We start from the raw sequence: 19,624 nt of genomic DNA, 5'->3' as shown, positions 1-19,624 counted from the left end.
AATGGAAGGTCATCACTAGCGGTAACAAAATTGCCATGTGATAAGAGTTTTCAAGCTTAACTTCTACTTAGCACCTGTAAAACACCAGCAACAGATTAAATCCCAGAAAGACTCAGTCTTTCAGGCATTCCTCTCGTCTTGAAACTCATACTGAAAAACTGCATGTTATTAGCAAGCAATTGTTTATTAAACATATACACTAACTGATGTTGTGGATTGATTTTTAAATTGCTTTCCTTTGTGACACCAAGATCCATCCCTGCAAAAGGCTTTGTACAGTATTTCTGCTTTTTGCTGCCTAAAACAATGAGGTTAGGATAACAAGTTCATAAAAAAAATGCATTTTGTTTTCTCCAAACTGATATTAGTACCTATCTATTCATTATTTTGGTAACAAAGGATTTAGAAACTCACTAAGAGAGTCCTCATGACTTTCTTCATCACTTGCATTGTTCCATTTTGCAACTTTCCTCACTCTTCCTCTATAAGAAACACCAGAACTTGCAGAGTGCCTCTTTCTTTGCAGCTCCTTAACACCTTCCTCTCCTACAACCATGTTATAAGAAAGCCAGTTTAAAGTTTAAGGTAGAAAGCTGGACTCAAACCATGCAAACTTACAGGTGCATACCCTATATATACCTGAGACAGATTCTGGCTTTGGAGGCAGAGGATAATTTTCTTCCACCAGTTTTAGCAGAAGCTCTCGAGGACCCGAAACAAAATCATCCATTTCAAGACCCTGTTGCAAGGCACAAAACAATGTAATTGTTTATTAGGCTAAGGAGAATGAGTAAGCCTGAGATGAAAGAACTTGACAGTACAATATAGTTGCAGTAAGTAAAACAGGTAAAAGCAATATAAATTAGATAGTGGTATTCAAGCTTATGCAACCAAAACCAATCCATCAAACTGCCCGACATTGGATGACAACAAGATTCACTGCAGTGATATTGGTTACTCAAAAAAACTTATAGAAGCATTGCCTGACTTGCCATTTCTAAGTCCTCCGCTAGCTGATTCATCTTCTACTAAGCCAAATGAGGAACCTCCACTTCTAATACATTTTGCCAAAAAAGCAATAACTACAGCCTCAGATAACCATGTGATAAACCACTGAAAATACTTGCTACAAATCCAGCCACCACTCTGTGTAGTTCATTGTAGAACATGACAAATTGACCATTACAACTCAGCCCACACATTTGAACGGAAAACAGTTGAGGGACATAATCATCTGGAATGAAAGTATGGACTGTTGAGGATAGAATCATGCATTTAAAGTCTACTCAATGAAGAAAAAGAAACATTTGACCCAAATTTTGACTTTGCACTTGTCCTATTGAGCAAATTAGAAAATTTAGTTTTTGGATTTACGTGGTTTTATTTCTATCATTGTTTTTATTTCAATGGGCTGGGGCTGCTTTTGGTTGATGTGTATTTATGCCTTACTTGGGTTCATTTTACATCCCATTACCTTGCCCATTGATGTTTCAAGTTTAATCCTTTTTTATATTAGAATACTAACCTACATATCAGAATATTTAACCTGGCCACCAATCTTAAGGGTTACTGGCTAAAAAAACCTTGTGAACCTTTATATTTGCCCATCAACCATGGTTTTACGACTTGGCAAGTCAACTCAGGAAAGCAAGCCACAACTTCCCACACATGCCCTTCATGCTGCAGTCTCGCCCTTCCAGTGGCGCCTACGGTTAGTACATCCTTCTCCAACAAAGTTATTTCAACTATTTCTTGATTTTCCCTCTAAATTTATCATTTCAGTATGAACCCTATCAACTGGGGGCAAGCACCATAGGACCACGCTTTCCTTAAGCCAAATGAAGAGTGATAGTTTGTTTGAAATTATTAACTCAGATGTATGGGGACCCTATCCCTTGTCCAGAGTCTTTGGTTATAAGTACTTTGTTTCTTTTATTAATTGACTTTAGTTGTGTTACCTGGTTGTATCTCCTAAAAGAGAAGTCTAAAGTTTTTTATGTGTTCCAAAAATTTTATAATGTAATCAAGACCCAGTTTGATGCTTTTTTTTTTGTGAGTTATTCACACTGACAATGGTTTGAAACTTATATGAATCAAAAAAAATTTCATTTCTGTCAGAGTCATGGCATCATCCCCTAGTCATCATGTGTATTTACTCCTCAATAAAATGGGGCAATTGAACATAAGAGCCACCATCTTTTAGAAGTTGAAGGGATGATGCTTATTCATATAAATGTTCCTAAGTCATATTGGGGTGAGGCAGTACTTACTGCATGTTTCCTTATCAATAGGATGTCTTCTATGTTCTTGATCCAAGTGTTAATGCCTTCTGCTAGTTTGATCTCTTTATCTCCTCGTATTTTTGGGTGCGCATGTTTTGCCCATGTGTTTGGTTCTTCCACAGATAAACTCTCTCTTCAAGCAATCAAATGTGTCTTTCTAGGTATTCTCGGGCATAGAAGGGATACAGATATTTTTATTCTTCCACTAGGAAGACATTTGTATCTGCTAATGTGACATTTTTGAAGATGTTACCTTTTTTCTTTGGTTACTGCACATGTTGCTCAACTTTTTACAGGTCCAGAAATATTTGCTCCCACTCTTATGGAAGATGCTCCTAGTCCCTCACAGACTATTTCTGCAGAAAAGCCTTGCAGGTATATCAACGAAGATATGCAACACATGACCAAACTCCAGTTCCCTCCCTCTTGCCTGTTCCAGAATCCTCTTCACTTACAGATCCTAAGGTAACTAATTTGCATCTTCCATTGCTCTTCAAAAAGGTATCTTTTGATTCTTTGTCTGTACCAGTACAAACAGTTTGATTTGTCCTTGTCTTCCTAAGCCATTCCTAGTTCTATACAGGATGTTCTCCTGTTTCCTCACTGGAAGTAGACTATGGATATTGAGATGGAGGCTTTACATGTGACCGAAGTACGTGGACTTTATATGATGTGTCTCCTTGTGCTACTTTTGTTGGATGTCGTTGGATATAAACTGTAACATACAAAGCAGATGGTTCCATTGAGAGATATAAGGCTCGGTAGGTTGCCAACGAATACACACCTATAGCATCAATATGTTTGAATCTTTCTTGCCAATAGCCAGATTGTCAGTATGTATTCTGGTATCTATAGTTGTTAATCAGGTGTATATTAAAATGCATCCTTGTATGGTGACTAAGAGGAAGATGTCTATATGGAGCAACCTCCTGGGTATGTTGCTCAAGGGGAATCTTGTATGTTGAGGGAGGTGGTAATGTCATTCGGATTCTCTTGGAGTCAGTATGACCACTATCTCTTTGTTATGAAACGGTCATCTCATATACTACTGGTGTATATGGATGATATTATTTTATCAGGAAGTGACATCAAGGACATTGAGGAGGTAAAGGCAATAGACTTCAGTCTCTTCAGACTAATTAGTCTGAAGTGACTAATTACCCCCAAGTAGTAGAGCTCCAATACAACAAACTAATTAGTCCAGTAAGTGGTTTTATAAGAGAGAGGGGTCAACTATTTGATCCTAATCTCAACAGTTAATAAAATAGTAAGAGACTCTTTCATTTGCTCTTTGTGACTTTTCCACTCCATGCTTTCAATTCTTTATGGTATCAGAGCTCTGAGAGACTGAAACAGGTGTTATCTGACTTGTCTTTCTTCTTTTCCTCTTCTTCTTCAGTATTTTCTTTTCCAGATTCATCTCTAACAAAAAAAGACTGTAAATCATTGTCGCAGCTCTCAAAAATCCCTCTTTTTCCTATCCTATCATCCTCAGGTGATGGATTGAATGCTTATCACCCATCTCTGAGTGAGAATCTTCTACTGACTGCCCTCTCTATGAAATCTTCTACTGACTGCCCTCTCTATGAAGTATCTTCTACTGACTGCCCTCTCTACCTGGTACTGTCTGCACAATACTCATGTATTTATGTTCTGCTGTTTCTGGATGCTGTGAAGGTGTTTGCTGATTAACCTGAGTGAAGCTCATCTTCTAGTTCTGTTTTAAGGTGTTTTTTTTTCGAAAGATGTAACCATATGTCTGCACAGACTCTAGTTACCTGTTTTCTGCTGAATCCAGAAGATTAACTACCTACTATAGAATTAATTTTTTCTGCCAAGAAATAATATACAGAGGACAATTCTTACTTTGAAGTCATTTCTTTCCTCTATAGTATCTAGATGTTCTTGTATTTGTTTCATTTACTTCCTTAAATTAATCTTTTTTTATGAATTTAGCATACAATATTGTGATTCAAGCCTAAATAAGTGGGGCTAGGTTTTACGAGTATACTTAGTTCATTTTGGAGTATGTTATTCTATAGAGGTAGAGTTTCAAGCTTTTCTTTATGATATGAAAAGTTTCAAGCTTTTCTTTATGGTATGAGAAGTTTCAAGTAGAATTATGACCCTCTATTAATCTTTAGTGGTTATTGGCTCTTGGAGGTTTTGGTCAGTGCATGAAGTCATGACAGTTTGCAAAAGTCTTAGATTGGAACGGTCCCACACTGTCAAAGGTGTGAATAGGATGGGTGACTTTTTGGCTTCTCCATCTTATTGAGAGCGATACTTATCCAATTGATCCTAGTTGACTGATTATTTTTTCTTCTGTACGGTTTGTCTTTTCTTATGCTGCTGGCTTTTGTATTTGTAACTTCTTGTAATCTTTCTCCTTCCTCTGGATGAAATCTCATCATTCTCACAAATGAAAAGGATGTTCCCTCTCATGTCAACGTGGTCAGTAATCATCTATCTAAAAGATGCACACAAGCGTCTGATCAGAGAAAAATTGAAACCATAGAAAAAACATACATATTTGTTCACAGCTTCCTCAGTTCGAGCCTCTCCTGTGCTTTGAAGACCAATAACAACGCATTTATTTTCCATTAGTGCTTGCTTAGCCAGCCTCACAGCTGCAGGAACCTTTGCTGACATGCATATGTGTCTAAAGAATCGCTGTGGAATAATAAATATACAAGAGAGGGACAGTCAATTCTAAAGTTCAATAAATGGAGCAAACTGAAAGATGTTGTACCTGGTGGCTTGCCCAGTACAATCGCCATAGGTTACTAGAACTTGTTTTTTCTTCAAAGAGAAATGCACTTGCAGACAGTAGTTCAACACGTAATTCTGCCCAGAACTCTGCAGCCTTTTTGTACATATCCTATGAAAAAAAATGAACAAAAACAGAAAATCCAAAGAAAACAGCATTAAAATGCCAAAATAACACGCATAAGAGCTGAAAATGAGCTAAAATAAATCAAGAAAAGACAGCATGACATTGAAGCACCGTGCAAAAAATTCTATTTGAGGGTTCCTCAAAAATTTCATTCAAGGATTATCATACCACTATTTCTAAAAATGTAACTGAAAAAAGTGAAGAGAAAAGAGAAAAGAGAAAAATTGAGAAGAGAGGGAGAGGAGATGAGAGAAGTGAAAAACTGAGTCTCGTTGAGAGTCGTGCTCGCCTGGCCTTCCCTGTTTGATAAGTGGGTTTCGTACATTTACAATATTGCCCCTTATACATTTTAACCACTTAACTCATATCTCCCATTCTACAAAGTCAAAAAAGATGAAATCCAGTCTACAACATAATAAAACATGTAGAGTAAGATGACATGAAATCTGTAACATATGATGATGTAAAATGACCAAAATACCCCTCAATAGAGTTTCTAACACTCCCCCTCAACTTGGAACATATATGTCCAAAAGCCCAACTTGTTGTAGAATATCATAATTTCTCATTTTCCCAAAGTCTTAGTGACATATCTCCAAGTTGATCTCCAGAACGAACATATATGGTGACTACTTTTTTCTTTATTATAGCATCTTGAATAAAATAACAATCCACCTCTATGCGTTTCTTCCTCTCATGAAACACTAGATTTCTGGCAATAATATTGCTGCTCGATAGTCACAAAATATAGTCATGGGCTCATCCTGATAAAATCTCAACTCTTGTAACAATGACCTCACCTATATCATTTCACTAACAGTGTGAGATCTATACTCTACTTTAGCACTGGACCGAGCTACAACATTTTGTTTCTTACTTTTCCATCTTATCAAATTTGCGCCTACAAACATACAATATCCAATAGTGGACTTCCTATCTAGTTTAGAACCCGCATAGTCAGCATTAGAAAAAGCTTCAATTTTCCTGTGACCACTAAGCCTAAAAAAGAGAGCATTTTCAGGTAATCCTTTCAAATATTTTAAAATTTTCTATGCAAATTCCAAATGAATTTTCATGGGCACTCCATAAATTGATTCACCACACTGACTGCAAAAGAGATACCTGGGCGAGTTACCGTAGCATATATAAGCTTGCCAACCAGCCTCTGATACACTCTTATTATTGAGTTCAACACTTTGGGGGGGTTAGTCAACTTGACGGAAGAGATGAACTTCGGCCGCATTACTTAGTTCATCTCCTGATGTCGTTAGTGGAGCGCCAGACTTCAAGTCATCTTGATGACTAAGATGAAGTTGAACATCATCTCCACGTTATAATTTATGGAATCTGGTTTCCGACCCTTTTTGCCAATCATCCAAATGAAATAAAGGCCAGGGTTCGAACCCTCGACGTTTTTTTTTCCCCTCTTCCTGCACCCCCCTCTCTCGCTCTCTTCTCATTTTTATTTTTTTCTCCCTCTCTCCCGCACCCCCTCTCTCGTCTCTGCTCCCTCTCTTCTCTCGGACTCGCTCTCCGGCCTCCGTCTCTCGGTCTTCTCCTTTTCATTTTGTTCACCCTCTCTCCCGCACCCCCTCTCTTGTCTCTGCTCCCTCTCTTCTCTCGGACTCGCTCTCCAGTCTCCCTATCTCGCTTCTCCCTCTCTCTTATCCCTCTTGGCCACCCTCTCTTCTCTCTCTTCTCCCTCTCTTCTCCCTTTCGGCCTCCCACTCCCTTCTCCCTCTTGCTATTCTCTTTCCCCCAAAATACCTTCCGATTTCGTTTGATTTTCCCCATTTCGATTTCAATTTTCTTCGATTTTGACATTTGGGCATCGATTGCTTAATTTATACTTCGATTAGGCATCAATTTCCCCATTCGGCTTTGATTTCACCCTTAGGCTTCGGTTTTCCCAATATTTAAGAAGGTATGACTAAACCCTAATTGTTTTTTTGATTAAATTAGTGTTGTATTTGATTTAATTTTAGTTTCAGTGCCTAATTTGGGGTTATTTGTGCATAATTGTGGGATTTAGAGGAATTACTTCTGGCCAGCCATGCAAATATCAGAACGTGTAGGAAATTGTTTCCCGTGAAGATCCGGCTGCATTGTTTAGAGGAATTACTACAAACATACTATCAGGGATGGCTCGTGCTGGAGTCCTGGCAGGATATGATCAGCTGCATCGCATTGCTTCCGAAAATGGCTATGGTTTTGATCAATCCCTCAGAGGTTTGAAATGACAAGAGTGAAGTTTCTTGTCTGCACATCTGTTTCTAAATTGCTTCCTACAAACTGAGGGTGGGCTATGAGACATTGAGCCTCTGTATACATAAGCCTTCACTGGCTTTGTACTTTAATTGTTACATGAAGTAAAATCCGATGCATTTATTTGATGGTCTCATTGGTCTGGAATTCGTCTTCTGTGCTATTTCCTTTTTGTGTGTTATGGGCTGACTATCAAAGGAAACTTTTAACTAACAGTTTGTCATTCTTATAATCATTCTCCATGCTCAGTTCTTCATTGGATCTCAGCCGGTTTAAGAAGTGGACACTGATTCCCAAATTTCAACTTTTCTTATGCACTCGGTTCATGTTAGCCAAATTCTTTTTTAGATAAGAGTCTCTAAGCTTTGGAGTTAAGAGGATATATAGGGGATTTGGGGTTTCAATTACTGGAATCACCTTTTACAGGGGACTATAAACAGTAATCATTAACTAATATAATATATAATTCAATTAATTAGTAAATTAATATATTTTAGTTATACATTAAATTAGTTATTCGTGTAGTAATAATGTTTGTTTTACCTAATTTAATGTTTAAGTATTATATTTTAATTAAGTATACTATTACAAGTTACAAATTCTCATATTTTTCACATTTTTTCTCATTTGGGGGCACTAACACTGGAAACTGTTTTCCAATGCACATGAACTTGTCCACACTAACACCCAGTTCGAAGATGAAGTTCATATAGATGCATGAAATGAAGATGAAGTTCATATAGATGCATGAAATGAAGATGAACTTCAAATTTTCGTTTTGTTGACTAACCCCCCCTTTGATCATCATGAAGGTCATGTCCAACTTCCGTTAGAGTGTCAATAGGTTTAGTTCCCAACAACCCATACTCTTGTAACATATCCATTATCCGTTACATATTTCCTATGTGCTCTTCATAAAAAAAAATTACATATTTCCTATGTGCCAGTACAAGGCCTTCTTTACTTCTTGCCACTTCAATGCCCAGAAAATATTTTAGCAAACCAAAGTCCTTAGTCCGAAAATGATTTGCTAGATGAGTTTTGATCTTGTCAATACCAATCACATCACTGGTAGACTATATAATATCAATCACATATACCAGCAACACCACAATACTGAAGGCCCGCTTTAGAACAAAAAGTGAATGATCTCAGTGACTTCTAAAAAAACCTCATTGATATCACCACTTAGCTTAATGTTTCAAAATACGCCCGTGGACTCTACTTTAAGCCATATATTGCTTTCTTGAGTCTACACATTTTATGCATCTCCCCCTAAGCAACATATCCTAGAGGCTACTCCATATCACCGTACAAGAAAACATTTTTATGTCAAATTGGTATAATGACCCCTTGATTCACAACATTAGAAACTAAAATCCGGACAAAAGATATCTTGTCAATAGGGGAGAATGTTTCAAACACATCAATACCATACATCTGTATGTGGCCCTTGGCTACCAACCTAGCCTTGAATTTGTCAACGGAACCATCAGCCTTATACTACATAGTATACACCCAACAACAGCTACTCTAGGGGGTAAGTCACATAACAGCCAAGTCCCCCGATCTAACAATACCTCCATTGCAACATCCATGGTCTGATTCCACTGTGTAGAAGAAAGAGCGGCCTGCACTAAAGAAGGAATAGTGCAAGTAGATAAAATAATGCCAATTTTTTATACTGGTCGGATAATGAATCGAAAGAAACAAATTGTGACAACAGATAACGAGTAGTTTTTCTTATACCTTTCTGATGGGCAATGGGAAGATGTAAATCTCTTACTTTAGGATCTATAGACGAATCAGAGTCATGGACCAGTATGAGAGAAGGAAGTATTGACTAAGGAGAGGACACTCATCATCGATAATATACCAGTAATGGTTTCTTAACAGTAAACACTCGATGAAGGTCTGAGATTATTATCTACAGGGATAGGGATAACGGATGCAGCACCCGTAGAAGGAAGGACAACATTTGAAGAAAGAAAGCGCAAAGAAGGGAGTATCCATAGAAAAAGTAACATCAATATATACAACTATTTTCCTCATATATGGACAAATATTTGTACCATTTCTATGCGCAAAAATATGAGTGAAAAAAGTATGAGGAGAGAGAATGAGAGAGAGCAGAGAGAAGGAGCTCCAAAAAACAGAGTTGTGTTGGGGGTCACGCACGACCCCCCACCAATATGTTAAGAGGGATGAACAAAAATTACAAGTATACCCCTCACTTAAGTAAAACCCTAATCTCCTTATATCGCTCCCATTCTACATCTCTGATAAACATGAAAATTTGACCATAGACATAACTCAACATGAGGAACAAGACTACATCAAGATATATGAATAACAATAAAGTGAAATGACCAAAATGCCCCTGTAATTATTTTTCAACGCTCCCCTAAGCTGGAACTTATATGTCAAAGAGTCCCAGCTTGCCACAAAAGTTTAGAAATTCAAGCTTCCCTAGCACTTTAGTGAAGACATCACCGAGTTGATCACCAAACCGAACATATGGGGTTGTCACCTCCTTCTTCATCACTACATCTAGAATGAAATGACAGTCCACCTCTATGTGTTTCGTTCTCTCATGAAACATTGGATTGCTAGCAATGAAGATTGTTGTTTGGTTATCACAATACATAGTCATAGCATCTTTTTGATAGAAGCCTATCTCCTGTGCAACAGATTTCACCCACATTAACTCACCTATAGTGTGGGCCATCGCTCTGTATTTAGCTTCTACACTAGACCGAGCAACCAAATTTTGTTTCTTACTCTTCTAGCCGACTCCTAGAAAAACGCAATACCCAGTAGTTGATTTTTGGTCAAGCTTGGAGCTTGCATAATCAGCGTCAAAGAATGCCTCAATCCTCAAGTGATTATTGGGTCTAAAGAGAATATATTTTCCTGGTGCTCCTTTTAGATACCTTAAGATTCTCAATACAGCCTCTAGATGAATCTTGCGAGGATGCTCCATGACTTGACTCACTATACTAACTGCAAATGAGATATTTGGTCTAGTAATTGTAACATATATGAGTTTACCCACTAATCTCCGATTCATTGTTTTATCTTTCAATTCTGGACGATGATCATCATGAAGATCATGTCCTACTTTCATAGGTGTATCAGCTGGTTTAGCTTCCAAAAGTCCATACTCTTGAAGCATATCAATGACATACTTCCTTTGAGTCAAAGAAGTTCCCTCCTTGCTTCTTGCAACTTCGATACCCAGAAAATATTTTAGTTGACCCAAATCTTTAGTCTAGAAGTGATTCGACAAGTGTGTTTTAACTTCTTCAATGCCTGATTTGTCACTCCCTGATAAGATAATATCATTTACATGCACCAATAAGACAATAATCCCAGATAATCTCTTCATAATAAACAATGAATGATCACATTGGCTTCTAAGAAATCCCATTAACATAACCACTTGAGTAAATTTTTCAAACCATGCTCATGGACTTTGTTTTAAGCCATAAAAAGTTTTCTTAAGTCTACATACCTTACTCATCTCCCCCTAAGCAACGTACCCCTGAGGTTGCTCCATGTACACCTCTTCTCAAGATCACCATAGAAGAAAGCATTTTAATATCTAGCTGAAACAGAGACCAACCTTGACTACAATAGAGATCAGTATTCTAACAGAGGACAAGTGGGCAATCAATGAGAAAGTCTCAAATACATCAACTCCAAAAGTCTAAGTATAGCCATTAGAACCAAGACGATCCTTATTTCTTTCAACCGACCCATCTGCACTATATTTTATTGTATACACTCATCGACAACCACTACAGCCCCTGGAGGTAAGTCACATAACTCCTAAGTCCCTCTATCAACCAGTGCTTCCATCTCAACATCTATGGCTTTCTTTCATTGAGGAGACAACAAAGCATTATACACTAAAGAAGGAATAGTGCAAGTGGAGATGGACAAAGCAAACAAATGATTCCCGTTCATCCTTAACACAAATTTCAAATCCCAAATCAAACAACCCAAATATAGCACAGACTAGAGCTGACGTTAGCATGAACTGAGGATGACATCAGCACAGGCAGACTGGAGTTGGCACACATCCCAAGAACAGCATAAAAAACCTCTTTATGGCAGTTTAAAACATAAAGATCTGTTCAAGGAACAACATAACCAGTAACCCTAGAGTGATGGTAGAGAAAAGATGAGAAAAAATTGGACTTTTACCAAACAGTAACCGGAAAACTTGAGAAGATCCCTCTTTTATGTTGACGTCAGCTTCAAATGATGAAAAGGAATGACAAAAAGCCTTCCCAAGTGTGATCTATTGCTCTAATACCATGAAAAAAGTAAGAGAGAGAGATAGAGAGAGAATGAGAGAGAGAGTGGAAAGGAGCTCCAAAAATCTATTTATTAAGAGGGATGAACAAAAAATACAAGTATGCCCCTCACTTAAGTGAAACCCTAATCTCTTATATCTCCCATTCTACATGTCTTATATACATGAAATTTTGACTACAGACATAATTCAACATGAAGAACCACATTACATCAAGATACATATATATAATAAAGTTAAATGACCAAAATACCCTTGTACTTATTTTTCAACTATGCAATCGACTGCTTGAGGTAACAATTTATTTTTGGACGAACCAAACACATGAGGATACAGGAAACAACGGAGCAAGAAAAAGAGGAAGTAAAACCTAAATTGCAATTTTACCCTCAAGGACGGAAGATGGCATCCTGTTGATCAAAAAGCAAGCAATAAGAACAAAATCACCCTAATAAGACTTGGGTACATTCGCATGCAACACCATTCTACGTTCCACTTTCAACGAATGACAATTTTTACTTCCATGAACTCCATTTGTTGTAGATTAAACACAAAAGACGACTCATGAACACATCAAATTTCTGGTTCATGAACTCAAGACATGAATAGAAGTGGCAAACTGATTTTTTGTTTCATTGTAAATATTTGAAATACATCAAAAGCTTCAGATTTCTCCAAAAAGAGATATACCCAAGTACATCTACTGAAATCATCAATAAAAGAATTTTTTTTTAAATGATGTTGATTTTTATTAAGGCAAAAGCTCAAGAGAGCATATTACAAAGGAGGGAAGCCTTCCCAAACAATGAGAGATTGCTGGGAAGTTCCAAATTTTGTCAATTTATCAATCAAAGAGTTGGCTGATCTAGGAATGAGATTCCAATTACAATGTGTAGAAGATACAATGTCAGCAATACTATCAGTGATGGACCAGTGGCACCAAGGGGGGAGGTTGTCTTTGGAACACCAACTAATGACCATCTTCGAGTCGCCTTCAATGATTAACTTGCCATGGAGATGATCCCTTAAGATTTGGAGGCCGAACAGCAGGGCACTAACTTCAGCAGTATTAGAATCGGCAATGCCCACCGGACCATCATAAGAAAAAACAGGGTCTCCATTGTGACCTTTGAACATACCACCTGCTCCTGCTAGTCCAGGACATCCAATAGCACTACCATCAAAATTCAGTTTTATGTAGTCGCAAGGGGGAGGATCCCAGATAGCCATACTTGGAGCTCTGCTGGGGTAAGACAAATGAGTGATCAAATTCCAATTTTCCTGAAGGGAAACCCCCGATAGTGGCAAAATCCTTCTTTGTATGAAGCCAACTCGGGATGAGGCTGATGGCATGAGAAGTCGTGTTGTCTGGGGTGCTAGCTTTGGAGTTGAATCTCCGGTTATTCCGCTCGAGCCAAATGCACCATGGAACATGCGCAACACAGGCTGAAAGAATTAACTTGCCCAGCCGAGGAAGGAGAATCCCTCGAACCATCTCAAAGGTGCCAAAGAGGTCCTGATGTAGCCCGAGTTGGAGCACGATTTTCTGAAAGATCTTCATCCAAACTTGCCATGAAAATCCAGAGTGTAAGAGGACATGCTGGACTATCTCTTTGCACTCACTGCAAAGGGGACAAGAAAGATTGGAGACAGTGAAGCCTCTTCTATGAAGGTTGTCTGAAGTAAGAATTTGTTCTTTGATGGCTGACCACACGAAAATTTTGATTTTGCTTGGCGTTGAGAGTTTCCAAGCCAGATTCACCTTGTGCTCATGAGTATTGTAGTCTTGCTTTCTGATATGAGAGTAAGCGGAAGTGACAGTGAATCGGCCATTATTATTGGGCTTCCAAATCAGCTTATCAAGTGAATGCTCCCAGATAATAGAACTGCTGAGTTTGGTAAGGAGAGAGCAAAAAGACAACGATTCCTCATCATTTAATCCCCGACAGAACGGGAGACTCCATGAGTGATCACTCCATGAATCAGCCACAGAGCAAGAGAGGTCTCTTGCCACCCTATGCAGCCCCTGAGAAGTCCTCCGAGAGAGATTGGGGGCCACACCATTCATTCGACCAAAAGAGAATGGTCCTTCCATTGCCCGTGTGAAATGAGGTAGCATCTTTGAATACTGGAAGGAGCTTGAAAACTGATTTCCATATCGGGGATAAGAGGCGAGCAACGCCACCCTCTCCACCATGCACCAGAAAACTGAAGGTAGAACTTCACCATATTCCTCCATAAACTGTTATGCTTGTTGATGAAATTCCAAATCCATTTAAGCATAAGAGTTTTGTTCATTTCTCTTGTAGGCCGGATGCCCAATCCTCCCCTATTATGAGGCATGCAAATATCCTTCCAACTAACCATCAATAGAAGAAATTGAAATACTTATAACCAAATAAACTAGACTAGTTATAGGACAATGACCTCAAACATCGGAGTGAACAATATCAAACAACTGACTAAACTTATGATGAGAGAGTGGAAACAAATTTCGATGATGCATGCCAGCTAATACAATTCGCATTGAAATGAAAGATGGGAAGGTAATACAGGAAAAAACTGAATAAGTTTTTTTGGAGATCGATGACCCAACCACAAGTGTCATTGTAGAGTGCAACACATGTAAAGTATTTTTTAGCAAGTGACTCTCCAAATAATACAAGCCATCCCTCTGAAGCACGAAACTAATCATCTTCTTCATCTCAAGATCCTAAATCACACAATGAGCTATAAATAAGGTTAACGAACAATTCATCGATTTTTATTTTTAAATGATGTTGAATTTTATTTTATTTTGAGAGGATGTGTGAATGTATTACAAAAGAAAAATTACATACCTAGAAGCTAAACAGACATTTCCTCCACAAATGATGTTGAATTTTATTAAGACAAAAACTCAAAAGAGCAAATTACAAAGGGGGGAAACCTTCCCAAACAATGAGAGATTGCTGCGAAGTTCCGAATTTTGCCAATTTATCAACCAAAGAGTTGGTTGATCTAGGAATGAGATTCCGATTACAATGAATAGATGACACAATGTCAGCAATAGAATCAGTGGTAGGCCAGTGGTGCCAAGGGGGGAGCTATCTTTTGAACACCAACTGATGACGGTCTTTGAGTCTCCTTCAATAATTATCTTGCCATCGAGACGTTCCTTGAAAATTCGGAGGCCGAATAGAAGAGCACTTACTTCAACAATATTTGAATCAGCAATGCCCACCGCCCCCACATAAGAAAGAATAGGATCTCCATTGTTACCTCTGAAAACACCACCTGCTCCAGCCGGCCCAGAACAGCCAATAGCACTACCATCAAAATTGAGTTTGATGCAGTCGCAAGGGGGAGGATTCCAGATGGTCATAACCGGAGTCCTGCAAGGGTCTGTCATATGTGCGATCAAACTCCAGTTTTTCCGAAAGGAAACGCCAATAGATCGGCAAACTCCTTCTCGGTATGTAACCAGCTCGAGATAAAGCCCACAGCATGTGAAGCCGTATTCTAGCTTTGGAGTTGACTCTTTGGTTATTTCGCTCTATGCACCATGGGACATGCACAAGACATGCCGAAAGAATTAACTTGCCCAACCGAGGAAGGCGGGTCCTTCTAACCATCTCATAGGTGTCGAAGAGGTCCTGATGTAGCCCCATTCGAAGCTCAATCTTCCGAAAAATCTTTATCCAAACTTGCAAAGAAAATTCACAATGTAAGAGAACATGTTGAACTGTCTCATCGCACACACCACAAAGGGGACAAGAACGATCAGGGGCGGTGAAGCCTCTTCTATGAAGGTTGTCAGTTGTGAGGACCTATTCTCTGATGGCTGACTACACGAAAAATTTGATTTTACTTGGCGTTGAGAGCTTCCAAGCTAGGTTTGCCTTGTGCTCATGCATATTGTAGTCTTGCTTTCTGATATGAGAGTAGGCGGAAGCAACAGTGAATCGGCCATTAATGTTGGGCTTCCAAATCGTTTTATCAACCGCATGCTCCCTGATAGTAGTATTGTTGAGTCCAGAGAGGAGAGCAAAAAGTCGAAGTTTCCTCATCATTTAGTCCGAACGGGAGACTCCACGACTGATCCCTCCAAGAATCAGCCACTGAGCAAGAGAGGTCTCTAGCCACCCTAGAGAGCCCAGGGAAGTCCTCCGAGAGGGGGCGGGAGCTGCACCATTCATCCGACCAGAAGAGGAGGGCCCTTCCGTTGCCCGTGTGAAAGGAAGTAGCATCTCTGAATACTGGGAGGTGCTTATAAATTGATTTCCATATCGGGGATAGGGGGCGAGTGATGCCACCCTCTCTCCACCAGGCACCGGAAAATTGTAGGTAAAATCTGACCATCTCTCTCCATAGGTTGTTATGCTTGAGCTTGATGTTGAAGTTCCAAATCCATTTGAGCATATGAGTTTTTTTCAATGCCTTCGTAGGCCGGATGCCTAATCCTCCCCTATTCCGGGGCATACAAATATCCTTCCAACTAACCAAATGATATCTGAGGGTGTCTTCTGATCCTCTCCAGAGAAAGTGCCGACGGATGGCGTCAATCTTGGAGCAAACGGAGGTCGGACAATGCATAAATGATAGCAGATAGTTTGGCAGCCCTGCCAAAAAAGTGGCTAGTCTCTTCTCAAATTTCTCAATGAGGGGGGACCAGAGCCCTAGATATAGTTAGTTGACTAAATGACAACAGACTTAAAGAAAATTTAGGAACTCGTAAAACAGATTGAGGAGACCAGAAGGACATACCAACTTCTTTTAGACCCATCAACTAGTAACATGTTTAATATCAGAAAACTTAGTCAAATCAGAGAATAAAGATGACATAGTAGCAGTAGTAGTAGGGTTGTTGTTGTTGTTGTTGTTGTTATTGTTGTTGACTGGTGCATATCATCTGAAACCCCTGGTGTAACAGTGTTTACCACCTCAGCATTGCTATCATGAATGGTCAAATTTCCCCATGCTGGTTTACAAAACTTAATCCAAGTATGTCTTCGACAATGGTTACATTTTCTCTCCGACTTACCACCACCTCAGCCTCAACCTCAACCAGATCCATCTCTACCTTTGCCTCTACTAGCATTGTTACGACCTTTGGATGATTCTATGAAACCTGAAGTATTAAGTGCAAAGGCATCCACCACTTTAATTCCTTTACCACCCTTGGGTACACTTTTAGTTTTTGTTAAAAGTGGTAGATAGTGTAGGCACATCATCTTGTGTACTTGTGCTTTTGTGCTTTTATTCCATCAAATTCAGAATCCAGTCCATCAAGAAATTTAGCAACCAATAGACGTTCATCCGTAGTATATGGATGATAAACATTAACCTCTTGTCGAACTCCCAAAAACTCATTGTAGTACTCAATAACAAATCTATGACCCCTCTTAAGACCAAAGAAGTCTGTGTACAAGTCATATACCCGAGATTGGTTGCTTTCTTGTGCATACAGTAATTCTAAGGACACCCACATTGCCTTTGAAATCTCACAGTTCATGACTTGATTCCTCAATTTGGAATCAATACTATTGACAATCCATATCCTACCCTGACTGTCCTCAGCTTCCCAGTCATCATTCACAGGGACTGGAGGATCATCTCGAATATATTTGGATTTCCTCTTGGCTTTCCAGCATGATAGACTTAGCCCAATTTTAGATAATTCGGTCCATATAACTTTTCCGAAGTAATCATAATTGTATCTTTGCCATCAGAGTACTAACTAATCTTGATGGAGTATAAATCTCAACTAAGTCAGCCATACAAGTAGAATAATGCCCAAATCAACTCTAATTTCACTTCCCAAATCACTATGCATGAACCAAGTATGCGGGCTCCACTTCAAAAAAATTAGGGTTAGGGAAACAATATGACGTGTGCACCTCAAATTATTTCAAACAATAACAAATGCTGCAATTTGAAGAAATTAGTTCCAAACACAACCCAATTAGGGCTGACACGAGCCTATGGTAGAATGATGCAAGCAAGGGAACAAGGTAGCCGGCACATTCCAAGAAATAGACAATTTCAGCCTAGCAAACCCTCAAGAAGCAATTATATAACTTAGAACTGCTCAATAGGCAATAGAACCATCAACCCTAAAGTTATGGCACAGAAAGAATAGGAAAAATCAGATTTTTTTACCAACCAATCAAGAGCAATTGTATAACTTGGAACAGCTCAATAGACAATAGAACCATTAAACCTAAGGTTATGGCAAAGAAAGATGTTATGATCTTGGGGTTAAGTATTTGGCTTTCCGCTACCTAACAGGCCGGTCTTTTGGGTAGTATTGGCTAGGTGTTTAACAAAAGAATAGGAAAAATCAGATTGTTTTAGTTCGCACCCTTCAATGGAGTAATCTGATGACAAATAATAAGGCCTCTCAAATGCGATCTATTGCTCTGATACCATGAAAAAAATGAAGATTGAAGAGAAGGGAGAGAAATTGAAAAGAGATGAGAGTACTCAAAAACTGAGTTTCATTGAGGGTCATGCTCGACCCCCCTTCTCTATTTAATAAGGCGGTTTAGAACATTTACAAAATTGCCCCTAATACACTTAAGCCACTTAACTCCTTATATCTCCCATTCTACATAGTCAAATTACATGAAATTCAGTCTATAGACATAATAAAACATGTAGAGTAAGATGACATAAAAATATGTCACATATGCTGAGGTCAAATGACCAAAATACCCCTTAATAGAGTTTCTAACAGTAACTCAAATAAGGACTACCATACCACCATTTCTGCTTCTAACGGGGCTTCAATAACTTCGAATTCAACCCCTTTGTAGCTTAGTGAACGGCATACATACATTCCCCTGAATAATATATCAACACAACAACATCACATCCCTTGACATCAAATTGCTGTTGGACTACTTAATAAGTTGACAATAAGCTCATTCTCTTAAAACATGAAAAGATTAAAATGAGTACTTAATTAAGAAGTTGTCTTACCTTGCTTTCATGTCCATGGCAACAAGCTCCAATGCCCCAACACCACCTTTCTCGAGAGCCCCTGAAACAATTGAGAAGATGTTATATAGACTTCAAATTCAGCTGATTTTTAGGAAATAAAATCCCAGTAAATAAATGTGACCACAATATCATTATCTAGCAGCAGAAACAAGAGAAATAATAGAAGAAGAAAAAAGAAAACAGGAAAAAGATCAAATAAAATAGCTGGATACCAATTTACCAAAAAAATAAAAAAAAAAAGCTGGAAATCCATTAACCAAAAAACAAAGAAAGGGGAAAAGAAAAGACAGACCTAAAAAGTCTTGGAATTTAGAGAAGCATGTTCCCGAGCCCCAAAGTCCAAGTCGGACCATGTAACCCATATTACGAGGCTCTGATGCACCAGTTGCTGAGCAGTAGATAACACGAGCCTGAGGGAGCCGAGCCTGTAGTAATTGAATCTCTAGTCAGTCTGCCAAATTTTAGTTAATAAAAAAAAAACGAAGCTTCACATCCAGACAAGTGCAAATTCACTCTGATGCCACACATCATTGCAATTGTTACAAGAGAGCAACTAGCACAGTTCATAATTATAGCTAGATCCAAAAGGAACACCAAAATAAGGCTCATAGAAGCAACCCAGCAATTAATGACCTTAGACTTAGCAAATCACATTCTAATGAGATTAGAGCATCTGATATAAATCTTTACGCATAAAACTAAGGCATCAATAACTATAGAAGAAATGTTTTCCGGTGTTATTCATTAATATTTGCTAAGATCAAAATCAACATCAACTTGTCTGAGGCAAGAAAATACCCAATCCAATATGGACAAAAAAGGGCTGCACAATCATTATATGAGTCAGCTGGTCCTACCACAATAAAATTTCAGAGA

The 19,624-nt window shown here is 38.6% G+C and overlaps 1 protein-coding gene across 5 annotated transcripts in view; it reads right to left on the bottom strand.

The window, feature by feature from the left end:
• LOC137954039 (protein FORGETTER 1-like) overlaps positions 1-19,624 on the bottom strand; it is a 72,534-nt gene that overhangs the window by 12,853 nt on the left and 40,057 nt on the right. For all 5 annotated transcript variants that reach the window (XR_011112472.1, XR_011112473.1, XR_011112474.1 and 2 more), the window contains exons 8-14: positions 19,041-19,173; positions 18,728-18,788; positions 18,507-18,588; positions 5,035-5,163; positions 4,812-4,955; positions 640-739; positions 415-546 (exon numbers count right to left, since the gene is read on the bottom strand). Coding sequence is in view for 2 of the 5 variants with exons in the window: in XM_068801626.1 (XP_068657727.1) it covers positions 415-546; positions 640-739; positions 4,812-4,955; positions 5,035-5,163; positions 18,507-18,588; positions 18,728-18,788; positions 19,041-19,173 (781 nt within the window). In the remaining 3 variants the exon portion in view is untranslated. The remainder of the gene's footprint in view (positions 1-414; positions 547-639; positions 740-4,811; positions 4,956-5,034; positions 5,164-18,506; positions 18,589-18,727; positions 18,789-19,040; positions 19,174-19,624) is intronic.

The sequence above is a fragment of the Aristolochia californica genome, unplaced genomic scaffold (assembly GCF_029961685.1).
Source record: "Aristolochia californica isolate CCGP_79_NKW_82.1479 unplaced genomic scaffold, dmAriCali1.0.hap1 SCAF_16, whole genome shotgun sequence".
Lineage (NCBI taxonomy): Eukaryota > Viridiplantae > Streptophyta > Magnoliopsida > Piperales > Aristolochiaceae > Aristolochia > Aristolochia californica.
The sequence above is the reverse complement of the archived record's forward strand: the minus strand, read 5'-3'. Positions and strand labels throughout refer to the sequence as shown.